Source organism: Talpa occidentalis, unplaced genomic scaffold (assembly GCF_014898055.3).
Source record: "Talpa occidentalis isolate TD23 unplaced genomic scaffold, MPIMG_talOcc4v2.1 talOcc4.6, whole genome shotgun sequence".
NCBI lineage: Eukaryota > Metazoa > Chordata > Mammalia > Eulipotyphla > Talpidae > Talpa > Talpa occidentalis.
In genome coordinates this window covers 16,687,812-16,700,602 of record NW_023604972.1, presented here as the reverse complement: position 1 = coordinate 16,700,602, position 12,791 = coordinate 16,687,812, and the positions used below count along the sequence as shown (strand labels likewise).

Sequence of the window (12,791 nt, the reverse complement as noted above, 5' to 3'; positions counted from 1 at the left end):
GAAGTTTTAAGAAATCATGTTTATTCCTTCAGTATACTATTTTTTTCCTCAAGTACTATGGGGAAATTCTTCATTTGGCACTAATGTAGGTCAGAGTAAAGGGTAGAGATTGTTATAGAAGAAATTAAACTACCTAGTCTCTTAATGAAATTTTGAATATTGTGCCAAAGTATAGAAGGCAGATAAAAGATTTTATAAAATATAAGTTCATTTTCCTGCCTATATATTTAAATTTTCCTGTGCTTTTTCCCCTTTACTACAGCATCTGTAACAACTTATTTTAATGATCAGCTGTCTGAATTTATACTCATTTTTCATCATGACTTTGGAATGTTATATGTTATTGTATTGGAAATTATTTTCTAAACTATATAATGGAAGTGAATCCAAAAAAAAAGTTGTAACTGCATTGTTTCACAGAGGTTAAAATTCAAGGAAAATATTTGAGGTAATAGTAATTAGGAACTAGGACAGCATCCAAAATGGTATTTTCATGGAAAATCCAATACAAATCTTGATTAAAACCCAGCGAAGCAAAACACTGCAGATTACCTGGATTCCAATTAAATGTGACAAAGGAATACTTGACAGGTTTCAATTCCAATTCTATTTACGTCAGAATGATCCATTAATTTTGAAGATGAAATTACCAGAATTCAGGCAATACAATTGCACTTTATGGCTAGATACTAGTCTGAAAACTTGGACCCAACAAAACTTACTTAAATGTCAACTGCTACATTTGGATCAGCCCAAGTGAATCACATCTCCTTCTGTCATTACCTATAGATCTGAGCTAACATGAATCACAGCTAGCAGATGACAAATGGTTATATAAACTCTGAATTTCAAGTGTCAGTCACACATAAATCAGGAAAAATCAGTTATATTATGATGGTACTTGCTGTTGACAGGATTGGAGACATGGTTATAAAAAAATAACTAAAAGACTTCTTTGGAAAATTTTTCTCAGAAAACTTTCTGTTCCCTTGAGCTCACCTGTTAAGTTTTCCGTGACATATGTTTCCTAAAAATGACATATATATGTTCATCATATATAACTATATTTATTTATCAATTCTTATCTTGCAGGCACTGAATCCCTACAAACTCACAAAACAGGAAATAACATTAATATCCTTTGTGTTAATATAGCTCACATTAAAAAAAAACAATTTAATTATACATGTTGTTTGAAGTTAGAATAAGCATTTACACTTTTAAAAACAAAAATAAGATTATATATCCTCAAAAGGTAATCACAGATATAGTACTTCCCTTGAATTAAATTATTCTTGCCTTGCTAGGTATATATATTTATATATTATGTTTGTGTACATGTCAGTACACAAAAATATTGGATATATGGGTATCATATAAATATATTATTACAATATTTTAATTTTTTTTTATTTTTGTGGAAAACATTTCAAACATATGCCTTAAAATATATTAATCGACATTTCAATTCATACCAAATTTCAATATTCATTAAAAAATATATTTAAAAGTTAATTCTTGAAAACCACATCAAACTCCCATCCACATAAGCACACACCACCATACACACAGATAAGCATGCCTTTATAGCCATGAGGCAAAATGCCATTTATTCTCTGGATACTTATCAAAAGGGGTATCAATCATTAAAGCCTATATCATATCTTCTCACCCAAATAACATTGTGGAAAAATAATAATTTAACATGATTTAGCTTAGCAAAAATTTCACTTGGGGTCATTTATGATATATTACTCTCTATTGTTAGATTTTAATATTCATAGGTAAATTTCCAGGAAAAAAAAATCAGCTTTTTCTTGCATTAATATGCTCTAGTGGCATATCATCACTAAATAAACTGGTGTATAATAAAAAGTTAGAATGTCTTATTTCATTTGGGGATAGGATGGTGAAAGACAAAAATACGTTTTGATATTCACGAAAGATAAATATGTTTGATTCCTCTTCCTGCACCTTCACATATCCAAATCTTTTTAAATTTAAAATATTAATAAAGCTATTAAGTTCTTTACCATTCCATTATTTAACATAAACCTATTCCTCAGACATATATTCGTCACCTAAAATAAAAAAAAATAAATCAGCAGTTTGTCTTTGGAAACATAAACAAATGTGAATATTTATAAATATTACTTCAATATAGTTTTATAATTAAAGTGTATGTAAAGGAAAATTGTGGCAATTATGAGAATCTACGCACAATAGGATAAGAATAAAGAACACTATGATTTGCTTTCCTCCCTTTTCATTATACAAAAATGAGAAGAGATTTATACTTAAAGATTGGGAAGCTAACAATGTTTATAATGTACTTCGGAGAACATGTTCTACCACTCTCCTTTGACTTCATTTCAGCAAGTCCTGAAAAGGAGAGGTTCAAAAATATTTTTCTGAATACCCAGGAAAAGAAAGAGTAGAACAAGGCATGGTAATTATCATTTCCCTTCACTGAGAGTGGACAATTGCAATTGAAGAAATAGTTGCATGACAAAAATGAAAAGAAAAAAACAATAAAACAAGACCTTTCTCAGTGGCTATTGTTTAGGCATTAGGCACTGATTTATTTTGTCCCTAGCTGGTACTATTCTGATTTATTTGTAAATGTGTTTATTTTTGACAGGCTGTTTTTAAATGATGATGCAATTTTGGTGCATTTTATCTACATATTTATGTTCCTTTATTTGGCATTTCTGTACTCTTGTGAATATTTAGGCTTTAAAATAAAATAGTTTTAGTGTCAGCTATTTTATTTTGCGTTTTGACTGACCTTCGCAAGTCTACTTATTGCGGCTCACTAGCGTGATTATGTGTGTGGATGTTGTGTTTGCCCCTACCATTTTCCATATGCTCTGCCTCACCAACACTGCCATCCGGCGTGGTCCTTTCATAGTTGTCCTCTGGGAGTGGAAGGGCACCCAGTCTTGGCCCTGATGAACTCTTACTGCTTGGTGTTTCTGACTCCTCCAGCCCGCTGTCATAGCAACTCTGCAGTGACCCCTGATGTGGGTCCTGAGGCTGACTCACAACAGAAAACGTCACTCTACGAAATGGCTGCAAAAGAAAAGATTCTGAATGTCACTAAGATAGAAGATTGTCAAGGATCTTATTAAATACATCAGTTACATACATTAAGGATTACTGACAACTAATTCAATACAAAATGGTCAATGTGAGTATATTGAGATCTCTTTGGTTAGCTCTGAATTATCACAAACAATGCCTAGAGCTTAGATTTTTTATGGAAAACTGAAAATTCCTTTTGGGAAACAGAAATAAGAAAACAACAATTTCAATAAAACACACATTGAAAACAGAGCTAGTTCCAAATATTCAAACCTTTCCTATCCTGTAGTCTTCAATTCAAATGTTTTTCATAACGTTTCAAAACAAATGTTCCCCCCCCCGAAAATAAGGGTCAGTGATTTTGAAATGCAATAAATATTGAATGAATCCATTATAAGAGGACTTCATTTTTAAATACATTGTCCACATGATATAATGTGTGAAAATCAAGTGTCCTGGCAGGTGACTTAAACTGTGAAAGTTACAGTTAATAAATACAACTTTTGAGCAGTTCTAAAAAAAAAAATCAGAATATGTTTATTACTCCATACATATTAAAAAGTATTACCTATTGACTTTGAAGTTGTAAGGTTAATACTGAAATAATAGACAAAAATTTCCTTAATCAGTTAATATAAAATAAATATAAAAGTTTAATTTTATATACTTACTATGATTATAGATTTTTCCATAAAACTAAAGGTAATGCCATGTATAGTCCTTTAGTTGAATTTTAAAAATACCGCAAGTATTTATTCAATTAGACTTTACATTTATTATGCCACTGGTGTTAGCCAGACTAAAATTTCTTATGTACAGAATTTACATATTGTCATAGCTATAAAAAAAAATTGGCTCATTAAGGGAACTAACTGATGCCTTGCATTGACAATGCTATATACACATATTTGAACAAACAATATAAAAAGAATCTGTAATATCTGAGATTATTCTTGACAATATTTATATTCATTATGTCACTGTATGATTTGAAAGTAGCAAAAATATACAGGCTTTAAACCTATAATTCAGACTGGTTCTTTCTAATATAAAGTATAAAATTAATGTTACCAGAAAATGATGGGCAAGGTAAAAAACTTTCTCGTACTTTTATTACTTAAATACTAATGGTATAAATCAAGACTCACAATTGGGACCAGTAGAAATTTTTTAAATATTAAGGCTTATCTGCACATAGTAAGTTAATAATGGGTATACTAGAAGATTTGTGACACTTCCCCCAAATATATAAATTGCCTTGCTAAAGACAAATGCATGCTTCTAGAATGTTCCCTTTATTTTGTTTCAAATAGAGGATTGGTCAAGAACATAGTCCATTATTGGTATTTGTAGTACAATACCTCACCCTCCACATTTATTTGGAGTATACAATCTTTATAAAATCTTATTTTATATTCTAGTTCAAAAGGAAACTTTTAGAACTGTTGGATCACATTGTAAAGTGAAAACATTTGAAGCACATTCTCTATATAATGCTTCACTGAACTGGGACTGTAGTATTATAAAAAGAAATCACAAGATATTTCTAGTATAAATAGCATATATGTTAAAGTATACTGGTAATAAACTTTCAGGAATACTATCCTTATTTCACTAATAATTCTCATAAATCTTTACAGTAGTATTATTGAGATATTTTGCATTATGTCAAGATAAATATTGAAATAATTTTATATTTACCATGATTTATATATTGCATGTGCATATTTTCTTTAATTTTATTTTTTTCATTTATTGCTGCCACTTGATGACAAAAGATTTATGATTTGGTTTATGTCTTTGGTTCCACTTTGGGAATGAGACAACTTACAGTCTTCTAAAACCATATTAATTTGGACACAGAAATATCCCATGTATCAGCAAATACTACTTAACATGGACATTTTAATGACAATGTTAAATTTAGGAAACAGCATCAAGGGTCATGTAGACATATCACATCAAGATATAACAATGGGTTTAAATATATATACAGAGAGAAAAGTGACAAAAATGAAATATTATGAAAATAGAATTCCATTTTCTTATACAAATAAATAGCAGAGAGAGTGATATTTGATGGAGATAATAATCTAAGAATCTGTGACTAACGCTGGTTCAACCAAAAGTTATGCTAAATTAGCAGAGAGGGAGTAAGCTATATTTGCAGTGAAAAACATTGCCAATAAAATAATTATTTTTCTATACTTTATTACATAATAATCACTACCAATCTGTGCATTTTGTTTTCTTGATTCCTCTTTTACTTTGAATATGAATGGATATAATATAATGATGGAGAGGGAAATGTAATTTTAAAATACTAAGGTATATTTCAATTTTACCAAACACTTAGCTCCATAAATGCTGCTTTTTTGCATAGAAAGCTTTTCATTTAAAATAATGTCTGGAAGTTTTAAAAATAATTCACAATTAAAATCCAAAATAAAGAGTATCACACAATGGATTTTGAAATATCACATGTGTCATTTTATTCACATTTAAAATAGTCCATTCAATTCATATTTATTATCAACATTATATTACTATGTTTATAAATCTGTTTTAATAGATTTATAAATGTGATATAAATTATTACAGAATCGTAAATTTGGAACAACCCACGATTCAAGAATTATACTGCCAACTTTAATTCCATTAGTAAACTGATGTAGATTTAGCTAGATAGTAGATAAATAGATAGATAGATAGATAGATAGATAGATAGATAGATAGATAGATAGATTTATAGATAGATAAAGAGAGAGAGAGATACTTAGCCAGACAAAAATTTACACACTATCCTTCATAATCAGGTGGTCTATTGGGAAGATAGTTAGGTTTTTATAGCAGAAGTTGTAACACAGAATTCATATTATTTATACATTCCAGAAATATTGACCAATTCAGAAATGTAAAGCAGTGTGTCAGCTGTGTCACATGAAGACACTGGTGGAGAGGTCTGAACTTTGTATTTTTCTGTCTAGCATGATAAATGATTTTTTGTCCTGCAAAGGCAAACTGGTCTATCTAAAATAGGAGAAAGTAAGAACTGTTGGAGGCAAAGGACTATGTTAAGAAAGGGTGGTCTGTGGGTCTATGGAGAAGCTGCCATGAGAAGGGACAGTAAAGTCATTATAATGCAAGCCTGTGAGTAAAATGGAATTCTGTCATTATTTTCTATCTACATTTATGTTGCACCCATAATATCTCAGGGTTTTAAAGATATTCCAACAGTGATTCTATACATTTAAGAAAGTCAAAATCTTGGTGGTATGTTAAAACAGACAAAATACAAAATGATCGTTTTTTCAATGAAACAGAAGAGCAAAAGAGTTGTGGAATGTGCTTGGGAAAGTAAGCATTGCAATAGAAGGGTTTTGCGGTTGACACCTCTAAAAGAAACCTGACATTCCATCTTTTTTGAGGGTAGTTTATAGATTTCATATTTGGGACAGCAACAAAGGATTAAAAAGAGGATGGTTAGGAAAACAGGGTCACTTTTGAAACTGTGAAACCAAGGAAGCTGATCATTTCTGGAAAGAAACAAAATCCTATATGACCAGAGGCTTGAAAGACATGGAGACTAATGCCGACTACCATATGTTCTCTAGATATACTACACCCATTAATCATTTTTATTGTAAAATCTCTAACTTTGAGGAACAATAAGGAGACCAGACAGAAGGAAGTTAAAAAAACAAAAACAAAAAAACCTGACATGTAAATATGAGGAGAAATAAAGTAGAAATACCTTACTAATTTTAAAAATATAACATGAGATATGTGTTTGTAGTTAAAAAGAGTAGTGTAAGACATTATGTTTATGTTTGTATTTCTTCACTATTATTGAAAAAAAATTCTTTATGGTAAACATTTGAAGATAATTACCAAAAGTTGTGTCTGCTAAAATAAGATGATGGGAGATGAATGAAATCATAGAAGTAAACTAATGGAATTAAAAGAAATGAAATAAAATTAAATACAGACAGTAGAGCAGGCTGGAAACAGGAATATCATGTATGGATTGTGTTGTGTGTGTATGTCTGATGTGTAATAAAAAAAAACAGTATATTAAAAATAATGAGAAAAGACAATGATTCTATTTCAAGCAACCCTTTAGATTCTTTATCTGACCAATAACAAGCAAGCTGACTCTGGGTTCTTGTGCCCTAGGCTCAGGATCTGAACAATGGCAATAATAATACCTACCCTTACTAGCCCAACTTGTCAGAGAAATAATGATTTTGTAAAAAGATCTTTAGGCTACCTCAAAGCCATATACTATAAAAGGTATTATACCTGAGGCGGTAGCTATATCACTGAAATTACCCCATTATGTTTTAGGACATATATTTATTTTTAATGTAGAGTTTGACCATTGGTTCACAAAGTTTATAAATAGAAAAATCCATATATTTCAAACCTAATTTCTCTATTAATGGACTAAATTTTTTTTCTATGTGCAAAGTACTTGTGTAATAAATATTTACATACATAAGCATTCCATTTTCCAAAAAGTATTTGAATTTAATCATCCAGGGGTATGAGTATTTCTATATTCAATTTCTTTAGAATGGCACTTAATGACTTTTTTTCTCCACTATGATGAACTGCAGACTTTCCCTGAAAGACATACTCTACTATAGAGATTAAAGAGATATTTTAGAGGCTGTTATAAATACATTCAAGAGTTAATTGCAGATAATGTACAACCCCTGGGATGTCTCCCTAGGTTCCAGCTGATAGAAATACATGAGTTGACACTGATTTAAATTACTCTAGACTTAGGACCAACACCTTCTACTCTTCATATAATTGTATTCACTTTATTTTTGGAAATCTAGATGTAACATTAGAAATGGGCAAAGGTGTTAATGAAGTTCTCTACATCTTTGTTGGACCTCTTGTTGTGGGACCCTAAGGATGGCTGCCTGTTAGCACCCTCCCATACTCATTGCAAATACTGCTGAGCCCATGGTGAGGAATATGTGATTGCAGTGCCCACCTCAATATAAAATTAGCCTCATATACATATATTTAAAAGTATGGACAGAGCAAATAACAGTTTACCTACTTGGGTGTTGTATATACAATTATCCAATGTAACGTGTTAGGTGCATGGATTTGTCATTAATATGTTTGATATATATTTTTGGGAAATCTCAACAGATGCTAAAACTGGTATATTGGTGAACTGGTGTTCAAGAAGAAGAAGGTCTGCTTAGATGAAGGGCAATTAGCTATATTTGGATAACAGAAATAAGGCTTGTGCTCAAATAACATCATTGAAAAGGGGAAGGCATTTATGAAGGGAAAATACGGTATTTAATTCATTCTTTTTTGTAAAGTTGCCCCTCCAGAATTAATGATATAACTTACCAGACAGTAAATTTAAACCTAGGCAATGTAACAGGTTTAACGGCCCCATGAGAAATGGTCACAAGCTGTGCTTTGATTCACATACAGACTAGCAGCCAGATCTCATCACAGTCTTGTGCAGGGGCTTCAGGTAATGTTAAATTGGTACATTTCAAATTCATAGAGGACTGGAAAATTTTCCAAAATTTTTTCTTAATATCTGAAAAGCTGATATCAACTGTATACTACAAAAACAACTGTCTCATTTTTTATTTCATACCGCAGATGTATTTAGTTTTTTTCTAATTTGAGAGACCCAACAAGCCACCCTTTCTTTTTGAAAGTATGGATATGATAATGCATACTTATTTATAAGCTTCACATTTGAGAAAATTAATTTTATAATTAACATTCCATTCTGTTTGCAGAATACAATCATTGCAAAAATTTTTAATATTACCAGGTGCTACCTATTTAAGAAAACCTTTGTCACAGAGTTCATTTATAGTTTCTAAGAAAAGCAATGGAGAGCAGATGCATATTTGCAAATATAATAAAAACTTTATTTTTATCCATACACTAATTATTAGACTCTAAGTCATCTAATAAATCACATAGTATTCCCATAATTAGATATATTTAAAAATATTTGCTTTCATCTACATTAGTAAAAGAATACTGAGTCATCATCTGTACAACTTAATTAGCTTATATCTTGGGTGGGACTGTGGCCAATTTTAGAAAAGGCAACAGAAAAGGGTTGAACTTTAGAAATACATTATACACATCACTTACAGTAAAAGAGAAAACACTGCATTGAGGTAAGAGAATGGAAACATTCCCCTTGGAGTCCATTTCTTTTAACCTAGTGACACTACCTTTATGGGGATTTTATTTGCAGGAGGATACGACCCTAAGGATGCCACTGGAAAGAACTTCAGGTTAAATCTCTTTCCCTGTTGAATACTGCTCTGTCTCGTACAGACAACTTTATTGGGAACTTTAAATCTGCACCTTCCTTTTTAGCTTCAATAGTTTCCCCATAAATCGTCTCCTTATCTGGAACTCACATACAGCTGTCTCAGTCACATCAATTATTTCTGAATGGCTGAAAAAGCTTTTTTATTTTTTCCAATTCACTTAGTTATGTCCATCAAACAGACTTCTAATGACTCTCTTTGTCAGTCATAAAGCATTGAAACAGTCACGGAGCAGAACATTGCAATATTATAAGGAGCACTGTATTTTATTTTAAAAGCAGAGCTATCTAAGACCGTGAGATCTTTTCTTGCAAATGAACAGATACTTGATTAATCTGAAAACATGAGCAACCAGAGTTAGTGTCCATGAACAAACCTATGTCGGATTCTGGAGTGCATTAAGTGGAATATATCTGGCAGAATCTTCAAACAGACTTTAATCAGGTCTTTAAACTTTTTAGGGGCATCCTCCTTTGCTAAACATCTCAAGATTCTTCTGAGCTTCAAACTGCCTTCCTTTCTTTCAAGTCAGTAGCACATGAAAGGACATTAAAAGGAAACATGTTGAGACATTTGGATTAGTTAATTAAAACACTCATTTGGGGAAGGGGAAGTTAAATAACTATATTTATTTCTTTTGACTTGCATGCAATTACATATTTGACATTTTTGTTTATGTTTGTGCTTCAGAAACTAAGAATGGAGGTAATATTTTATAGTTGTTAGTCTAGCAGATTACAAACTGTTTAATATAACAAAAGAAAAATGATGACAGAATTGAAATAGTAGTTACCATATGCCAGGAAAGTGCTATTCATCTTACTATGTTGTCACTTTCTTCATGCCATCCCTACATGGGTCATATTAATATTCTGATTTTGCAAATGAGAAAAAAAATATAATGAATTTCAATATTTAAACTACTGAAAGAACTACTCTAGCCTAAAAATAAAAGCTATTCTATTTTTCTCCCTAATGAAAAATGTCATGAAACAGAATAGTTAAAGCTTAAAACTCTTAGTAAATGAAGGCAAGCATTTTTTTGGTTAAAAGTTCAAATAGAGATATTATGCTCTAGTACACAAATTGTGGGTCCTATGTGGTGGACACAATTGCTCCATCTCTTTTCTGCTCTTTTTTTGACTTCTACTTCATTTAGTCCAGACTTTTGTTACAAACTTTTACAATAAAAGACCAAAAATAAATTAAAAAAAAAGAAACAAACCTGTGTAGACTTTGTTCAACCATTAACAAATTCCTTAGTACATTCCTTTGAAAATATCAATGCATCTTGGAATGCATTTACCCATCAAACAAAGGTCACAAACAAAATATGCATAATAATCAAACATTTTAGTCAAGTGGATTAATGGAAATCTACATGATATTTTGGTTACCTCAATGTAATATCTTTTACAAAAAATAAAGACATTCTCTGAAATGTCAGCCTCAGGGAGCATGCTTACTTAAACCTACCCTACCTATACTATGGCCCCTTCTTTGATTCAACCACATAAAGATATTACTTGAGTTCCTATTGTGAGATTAAAGTCCTCTCTCAATACATGATTCAAATAGTAAAGGTTAGCGAACCTGGTATGAAATGGAATGGTGAAACCATGCTGGGCCATGACTGGATTTCACCTCCTAAGTCATTTGAGATCCCACATAGTCCCTTGTAAGTCTATGCTTACATGCACAGAAAAACAGGAAGGCAGAGGGAGTCCTTGTTAGGAAAAAGAATATTGACAGGCAACTAATGAGAAAACTACTATCTTCACAATGATAATCAATCCAACAAAGAGTTATTATGCATTTGCTTTGAGCCTTCCACAGTGCCAAAAAAGTCTACATGTTCCAAATTCAGGCATTAAGCTCAGTTGGGCAAGTGTAGATTTATCACACAAAAGCACTCCCAGAATACAAGCCTAGGTTTCTTTTTCTTTATGGCATTGTGATAATCATCAAAAGCTCAGTTCGCCTGTAGTGTCGTCGTTTTGCATGACTGCTCTACACACCTATGGACTTCCAGAAGCAGCTGAGTGTGGTCGATAAAGCTATGTCTTAAACTTCACAGCCGGAGTTCGACTGCCACAATTCAAGGGAGCAATGCTGAAAAACCAAGTGGAACTCCAGTAGGACTGCCCAGGTGCCCAACCATTAAAACACTGGAAATGAACAAATAAACAAGCACACACACACACACACACACACAAAACCCTCTAAAATGCTACCTCCTCATGTACACAAAAACGTAGATGCACAGAGGAGAGTCTGCCTTACAGGTCCCCAAATCAATTCTGCCACACTGAAATGAACAAAAATGAAACAGGCATTTCATCGTCTCAAGCAGATGCTCCAGACTTTTTTTCTCTTTTTTTTTTTTCTTTTCTATCTTAGACATTTCATGCAAACTGCACCTGGTGAAATCTGCTTAGGAAACTACATACATTCAAAAACGTTGGGTTTCTAGCATTCATGGAAGGTAGGTTTGTGACCTTAAGTGGCTTTCCCTCACCTGGGCAGATTAAAACACCCGACAGGAATCAAGGCAGACAAATAGAAAAAGGTTCTGAAGCATTGCTTAAGCATTTAATTACTGTACTGAGTTGAAACCTAAGGCAGAATCTTGTGCTGCACAGGTGGACCCTTCATTCCACAATGGACCCTTCACCTCTGCAATCTACCTGGCTAATCTTACTGACTGCACCTTGTTAAAGTGAAAAGCTACCAGTGTCCATAGGGGGGAAAAATCTATGCCTACTATATGTTAATTTTCCTTTCTTAGGATAAAGTTAAGTGACTACAGAAAAATCAGTGAAAGTGGGTGTACAGGCAGGGAAATGGAACTCGATGGCATACACATCTGCACGCAGTTCCATCTGTGGAACCTATGAATATGTGAGCTGACATGCAAAGGGTAATTTAACATTGTTAAATGGAATTAATTTTGCTAATCAACTGACCTTTAAATAGAGAGCTTATATTGGAATATTTGAGTAGTACCAATGTAATCAAATTGTTCTTTTTTTTTTAGTGGGAACCTCGCCGGCAGCCGGGGAACGAACCGGTGCTGCAGAGGTTGCGGGCAGCCTCGCAGCCCAGCGCTCAACCGCTGCACCACCAGGGGAGGCCTGTAATCAAATTGTTCTTAACAGTAGAAAGCAGAGGCAGAAAAAAAGGTGAATAGTGCAATGCAAGAACTGTATTCACCATTGCTAGTTTTGAGACCAAAGGAAAGGACCCCATGTCAAGGACTGTGGGTGACTTCGAGAAGCTATTAAAGACAAGGAAAGGGCCAGATTTTCTTCTAGAGCCTCCACAATAAACACTGCCTTACCAGAACCTCAATTTTAGTTCAAAAAC

The 12,791-nt window shown here is 32.5% G+C and overlaps 1 protein-coding gene across 7 annotated transcripts in view; it reads right to left on the bottom strand.

Annotated features, from left to right (window-relative positions):
- Positions 1 to 12,791, bottom strand: part of PCDH7 (protocadherin 7) — a 410,012-nt gene that overhangs the window by 204,980 nt on the left and 192,241 nt on the right. For 5 of the 7 annotated variants that reach the window (XM_054688314.1, XM_054688316.1, XM_054688321.1 and 2 more), the window contains exon 2: positions 2,856 to 3,072. In XM_054688314.1, the coding sequence (XP_054544289.1) occupies positions 2,856 to 3,072 (217 nt within the window). The remainder of the gene's footprint in view (positions 1 to 2,855; positions 3,073 to 12,791) is intronic. The other 2 variants (XM_054688315.1, XM_054688320.1) reach the window with 1 other exon arrangement.